General features: G+C 40.0%; 1 protein-coding gene across 1 annotated transcript; it reads right to left on the bottom strand.

Annotated features, from left to right (window-relative positions):
• Window positions 1–6,563: 6,563 nt before the first annotated feature.
• On the bottom strand, window positions 6,564–6,842 carry LOC122903954 (small nuclear ribonucleoprotein E-like). The gene has a single exon (XM_044244478.1). It carries the CDS (start codon window positions 6,840–6,842, stop codon window positions 6,564–6,566), a length of 279 nt encoding a protein of 92 aa, XP_044100413.1.
• Window positions 6,843–7,371: the final 529 nt, after the last annotated feature.

Here is a 7,371-nt window from a genome sequence, read left to right as displayed (position 1 = left end):
GGACTTAGTCTTCTTTATAGCCCTAAACCCTGCCCAGCACAGAAAGTGCTCATGAGCTATTGGCTGATGAGTCATTCACAGCTCCAAGCCTGTTCTTAGATTGAGGAAGGCGCTGGTCGCCATCACTGCTGCAGTGGTGGCCTTCATTGCCTGGGAACCGGGAAGTCAGCCTCCGATCTGGGGATGCACAGAGTAGGAGAAAGTTGGTGCTGTTAATTACTGCTTGGAAAAAAGCTATGTGACATTCATTTCCTTATCAAGGAGCAAGCTGACTGCTTGATAATATCCCCATTTACCTTCAGCATTCTCTCTAACTGCTTTGGAGAACTGCTTCCTTTCCTCCCTCCCTCCCTTCCTCCCTCCCTTCCCTCTTTCCTTCCTTTTTATCCAATATTGCTTTCAATTCTAATTTAAACTGGGTTTTCTCTGGGTCGGATAAGGTGTGGGAATCCAGTGATTTATCTGAGATCATTCAGACTGCTGGAAGGGACCTGGGAGACGATTCAATCACAGTTTACAGATGAAGGAACGGGCTGGAAGGCTCTGATTTTTCTAAGATCCCAGAGAGTGAGACAACTAGGACTTCAAGCCCAGAGTTTCTCATTTCCACTTCAAAGCCAAACACTTCTAAATCTGGGCCCAAACCTTTCACATAGTTCACTTAGTTGACTGACCAATTAAATTCAGCTGTCCATTTTCTTACTTGTAAAATGAGAAATATTCTCACTCAGATTTGTTGGAGAATGAAATGGAGAGGCCCAGTGCATGGCATCTTGAAGCCCGCGACTTTTCAGGCTTTTCCTCTTCCCTCCTCCTTCTCCCTCCTGCGGTCCTGCCTGCCCACATGTGGAAGATCATGTTCTTCTCCTAATTCGGTTACTGTCTCTTTCCTTCTTTGCATCCAGCTGTAGATCTTCTTCAAAGCCTCTTCAGCTTCCACTTGACCAAAAATTGCCCGCCCAAGTGAAACATTAAACATTGCATTGTTAAAAATTAGTCTGATTTTTAGAGATGGGTGTTTCCGTGTTATGGAAGCATATATATCGCTTTTCACTTCAGAAATGTAAACACTTCTTTTGGTGACACTAACCCCTCTACCATTTAGAAGAGGTTGGGTCATGCAATGATCATTATTCATGGCACAGGAGGGATGGTTTCAACTGTAGACAAAGTGGTAAGGATTTTATCGACTGACTCTGAGCCTACCCAGTTTAAAGGGGTTCCAAAGTGAATAATTACAAAATAAAACAAAGATAAAAATATTTTTGGAATTATCCAAAATGACAGCAGAGGGAGCTATTGAGGTTTGATTACACTTTCCCATTGCCCTGGTTGAGGTTTTTTTGTTTTTCTTTAAACTATAATATTTTGACTTAAGGCTTTCTCATCTCAATAGAAATATGCAAGAAAACTTTTATCATATCGAAGGATGTATATGCAGTTTGGGGGATTGCAAAAAAATGAAGCTTTTTTATTTCTATGGCTCGCCCTTACCATGCCTAGAATTTCTATAAAAGTGGTTGAGCTATAAAATAATGATAATTTTATGGTGGCAGTTTTAGAAACGAGTCTGCTTACTATGAATCTGGGTCGTGAAGGTCAGCTGATTTGAAGGTCGTTGTCCCACACGGTGTTTTTGTCTGACTTCCTGGGGCCTCTGTTGGGTTTCAAAAGTCTTTCCAGGGATTGCTTGTATGATCCCTATCGCTCTGCCTGGCTTCAGTTATATGGGATGGCATAGGAGACGTGGAAGGGTTAAAATTTACAGCACTGGATGAAAAACTCTCATTAGAATGGAGGACCGTGACACCTGGGACTAGGGTTGCTTTGTGCGTTCACGCATGTGTGTAGTATGTGGTGGATGGGGGTGAAATGGGTGGGCAAAAAGTTTGCTTCGGCTTTCTCACAATCTTCTTTAGGTCACATCTGTGTTTATGATCTACTTCTGCTCTTGATGCTTTGGCTTTCCGACACGAACGACTGTCCTGGTGCCTCCTAAGTGGATCCTCAGCCTCAGTGTACCCTCCCACTCCAAGCCCATAATCTTTGAATTCTTCTTCTAGGATTTTCTCCCTCTGGGCATGAAATATGTGGGGATGTAGGGATGCTCCTTGTAGTATTATTTGTGATAGCAAATAATTAAGAAATGGAAACAAGTCCATTTGTCTCAAAAATAAACTGTGGAATTCCTTACAACGAAGCAGTCTACAGCCTCGAATGCTTATGTGGAGAGACGTTGGTGTATTTTAAATTAAAAAACTCATGTCACATATGATTTGAGTGATCTGTATCATGAGTTTTAAAATCGAACACATAATTGAAATAGAAGATTTACATAGAATTTTTACACATAATTTAAATGTAAAGCAATTGTTTGAGGGATTTTATAGATTAAGTTCCAGAAATACACGCAAGACATTCCTAACAATGGCTAATTCTGAACTATGGTGCTGGACTTGCTGGGTATGAGGGCAGAAAGAGGAGAGATCTTGCTCTTTGTCTTACATCTTTAGATATACAGAGCTTAGAGCTTATAATAAATAAAATAATTTAAATTTAAATAAATAAATCTATTATCTCCCAAGATCGAATCCCAGCATCAGTGTTACCCTGAAACCTTTTGTAACTCCTTGGTCTGATTTAGATGGTGTTCCAGTAGTCCTCTTCTCTCCTTGGGACTGCTTTATGGGGTAGAACCAGCAGAGACTTTGATGTCAGGCATATCTGGGGAAAAATGATATTATATTGGGCAAGATATTGAACCTCCTTTAGCCTGAGTTTCTTCACTGAAAGACTGGGAACATTGACACCATATTGCAAGATAGTTATTGGGGCAGGTAAACTTATGCAAGAGCATGATGACAGGGAGATGGAGATGGTCGACAAGAGGTAATAGGTGTTTTTTGTTCTTAAGATTTTATTTATTTATTTGTCAGAGAGAGAGAGAGAAAGAGCACAAGCAGGCAGAGTGGCAGGCAGAGGCAGAGAGAGAAGCAGGCTCCCCACTGAGCAAGGAGGCTGATGTGGGACTCGACCCCTGAACCCTGGGGTGACCTGAGCCAAAGGCAGCGGCTTAACCAACTGAGCCACCCAGGTGTCCCAATAGGTGTTTTTTCTGAGGATGAAGATTGTTTTCCCTATTCTTATAGCCTTGATACTTTGTTGAAGAAATGCAGTAATGCATTATACACTAGGTTTTTCTTCTGTGGTATGATATCATTCTCTAGACCTTTGTATCAAATTGTACCTGAATTATGTCTCATTCACTTCAAGCTATACTCTCAGCTAACAGTTTGAATGAACAGTCTTGATTATGACTCATACCAAAGGCTGACATGTTTCCAGTGGTCCTCTAATGACTTCCCTAGAAGGTGAGTCTAATGATGACCCCAACGCACCATATTAGGACAAACACAGTTATGGAAAATTCACAGTGAAGACTTGGCACTCTCAAACCAACTGCATAGGTATTTTCTATACTGCTGATTGGATGAGTTTTTATCTGTTCCTGAGGACATCAATAGCCTGCATCAGAGATAGTGGGTGGTTTATAATTTTAACAGTGTTCCTCCCTCTTATGAGCTCTCCCTTTTTAAAGTCACTTCTCCCATATTGCTTTCTCTTATATTTTATTCTGAAATCATGAGCAGTATTTATCCCGTAGCAGAGTCTTGGCAACACAAAATTTTGAATGAATGAATTAATCCATGATTTGTGCCCAACTCTGATAATATTCCCAGGCACCTAATTTTATGTCATTTTGTTTAATGAGGTATAATCAAACATTTTCTTCTGCTTCTTGAGAAGCATGTAGATATGGCAAAAATCTTATCAACTTGATTGTTCCATAAAGATATAAATGCTACTGGCAGAGTTCACTTGTTTAGAAGGTGCTTCTGGAAGTTGGTACTGCATTAATGTGAGAAGGTGATACATCCAGGTGAGCAAAATGCAAGTCAGAAATAAACCCTATAAAAATTCAGTGCAGCCTGTCTCCTCCTTCCAACAACAAAAGCTGGAAGTGTTCTTGGTTTTAACTTTCCATCTCTTTTGACACTTTGTTTTTTTATCAGCAGCGAGAGATGTGTTATTTTATCCTCTCTTTTCCTTTTTAATTTGATGAAGTGTTTTAATTTTTTCCTTTGTGACTACTTCCACTGCTTCCGTGTTTTGAAATTCCACCCCTATTTCAACATTAGATATGTATCTATTTTAAACTTTCCTAATATTTTTATTCTTTTATATTTAATTGTTTGGAACTGTCTTTTTTTTTTTTTGTCTTCTGTTTTTAATCTCTGCTTTAAACCTCCCCCTCCCCCAACCAAGAATAAATTAAAGATCTATTCTTCTTGATAGCTAAGAATGTAATCCCAGGAAATGAGTCAGTGAAAAATATGTCCTCATCAAATAGCTGTAGCAAAAGCTGTTCTTAATGAAATGCATGGTTCTACCAAGAGTCTAGAGCTGAGCAAAGAGGTCAGATGATTATCACAGATGACCACAGCTAGAACCTTTACCACCAAGTTATATGTATAACCAAGTTATATGCCAAGTTATATGTATACCTGGGAGGAAATACTTCTTAAAATATGTCTCCAACAAGCCTAAATAAGTTATTAAAGTCATAACAAATGGCCACAGTTTCTTTATCATGCCTCTGATTGGGAGGTAGACTTTATATCTCCTAAGGATCTTCCCTACCCTGTGACTATTTAACCAACAAAAGACAGTGTTAAGTGACACTTACCTAAGTGGGTGTAAGCCTTAACAAGGTCTAGAAGCTTCTGGTTTTACATTTTTGGGAGCCCTGATTGGCCATATAAAAAATCTGGCTGCCCTATTGGAGAGACCACATGACACTACATGAAGAGAAAGATGGATCCATGCCAGTGTCTGAGGGAAGCTTCAAAAGATTCAGTCTCATCCCCTTCTGATTATAACCTCATGAGAGATCTATCACAAAATTTGCAACATATGGGTTTGGCTTTGGCTTTGGGGTGGGTAGAAGCTGGAAGGGACTCAAGGAGACTATAAGTGAGGCCTGGAAGGATGGAGTAGAAATTGTCATTGAAGGTTGGAGAAAAGATGACCTGTGTTACCCATGACCAAAAGCTTGGCAGAAAGTTGATAGAATGGAAAATAGCAAATATATCTGATGGATCTATGGCCAGAGATTTGCGCTCTATAGCCGCACAGCAACTTTGCAAGGATGGCATTGATATCCCTATTACCAAGGTGAGGAAATTCAAACTAGAGGAGATCTTTTCCCAATATCACACAGCTGGTAAATAACAGAGTCATACTTTTAACACAGTTTGGCTAAGGGATTGCCATGCAGTGTTAAAAAAGTATCAGTGGTTTTCTTTCAGCTATATATGAAAAAGTATCCATAGATAGAGATGAACTGGAGAAGAAATTATTGAATTTTTGAGCAGAATCTAAAGGAGACATTTCCAGCAGAGACTCTTAGAGACTTGGCAGGTGTGTCAGGAATCATGCTCTATAGAAAGTCTTTGGATTTCTGTTTCAATGGTTGTAACATGGCCAACCCATGGAGAATTTTTCCAGCATGATAAAAAGTTGCAAGCAATACCATGGGATAAGCTATCCAAAGCGTGAGGGTGTAGCTTCTTCAAACTGCTTAGAACAATGGAAAAAATGGCAAGCCCCAAAATGAGTCCCATACCCAGAAAATGACTGATGAGTTCTTAAAATCTGACCTTCAAAGTGGGGAACTCTATGAATTTTGTTGTTGGTACCTGGAGGCCCTGTGCAGGAGTCTGTGATGATTGCCCAGAGTAGATACCTTCCTGTCCCCCCAAAATAAGCGATGTCTCCGCAGTCTGAAACAAAACGAAAAATGGGAATAAAAATGATACCCCTTCAAAGGAACCCAGCAACAAGGCCATTTTGATATAGATTAACTGGGGTTTCCCAAAGAAGAGATGGATTGAGTGAGCACTACCAGAGATGTCCTCTGGTAGCTGGAGGTTGATCACCATAGAGGAATCTAGTTCTAAAGAGGCACTTTCTGTTTTACCTGGGTGGACAGCTGCCTCTTGGATCTCACCGTCCCCAGTTGATTATAAACCAGATTTCTCCAGTGCTCACTCCATCCATCTCTTCTTGGGAAACCCCTGTTAATCTATATCAGGGAGATTTCTAACCTTATATTCTTATGTCCAGATTTACAGCCTGTAAGGAAAAGACAGATTAAGGGTGGGACCAAAAAGGAACTGGACCTAGAAGAAACTCTCTGACCCTAGAAAGAACTAAAGATCTTACACTCCATTGAGGGTACAATGGCATGGGTTGGAAGGGTTGGGGGCGCAAACTTTTAAGGGTTTTTTTGGCTACCATTGTTCACATGATTATCTTATCAAGCTTTTTGTTTTTTTTTTTAATGGAAACAATCCCGCAGCATTTACTGTCCTCTGGTAATAACATAAAGGTAATCAAAACAATATGAACAAATGTTTTAGAACTACACTTCCAACAAAGGACATCTAAAAACAAACAAACTACATGGCCTTCTCAAGAACTTCTCACTTCATTGATCATTTCTAGTTGGAGACAATTTGGAGCCGGATAATATTATCTCCTTCTGGCATGATCCGACCCAGTTGTTTTCTTGACATTGTTTTAGAATGAACCTCTTCTGCATCATCTAATACAAGGTTCATGTACTCACCAAAACCAGTGATACAGCCCTCTATTTGCATGTTCACTTGCTCATAAAGCCACACCTGAATCTGAGATTTATTTTGTAAGTATCTGAAGATGAGGTTGATGAGCTGTACCATCAAGTTCTGTACTTTTTGGCCCTGGCCAGTGTATGCCATGGTAGAAGCTAACCTTTTACCAGGTTCTTTGGAGCAGTGAGAGCCACATATTCAATTGACCAGATTTGAAAAAAAGGAGTGAAATGTGGAAGAGAACTGTAGTCATCTGGATTGGGCTGCTGAAATCACTGTTAAGCACTGCTATTGTTGTTTTCATGGGAAATGTATACTTCGTATTGATGCTAGAAAGGTGGACATCACATAAGTTTACATAATTTAATTACAAAGTGGCAACCCCTCAATCCTGAGGTATTCTATTGATTTAGGAGCAAGTTACTGAAAAGCTGGATCATACAAAGGCATGAATGCCAGGAGGCAGGGTTTGTTGGAGGCCTTCTTAGAGTTAGCAAACCACAGACCTCATAAAGAACAGGTGGCAATGACCTTAGAGCATATACTAACTCACACGAGAGCACAGGAGTTAATTTTGATAAAACACAGAAAACAGCCAAATTCTTGGGAGCAATGTGCTATGAGGCTCAAATTGTGACTTCTGAGAGAGTAAAGAAAAGGTTATCTACCCTCTGGC

The sequence above is a fragment of the Neovison vison genome, chromosome 4 (assembly GCF_020171115.1).
Source record: "Neovison vison isolate M4711 chromosome 4, ASM_NN_V1, whole genome shotgun sequence".
In the NCBI taxonomy this organism is placed as follows: Eukaryota; Metazoa; Chordata; class Mammalia; order Carnivora; family Mustelidae; genus Neogale; species Neogale vison.
This window is presented reverse-complemented; position numbering and strand designations above follow the sequence as displayed.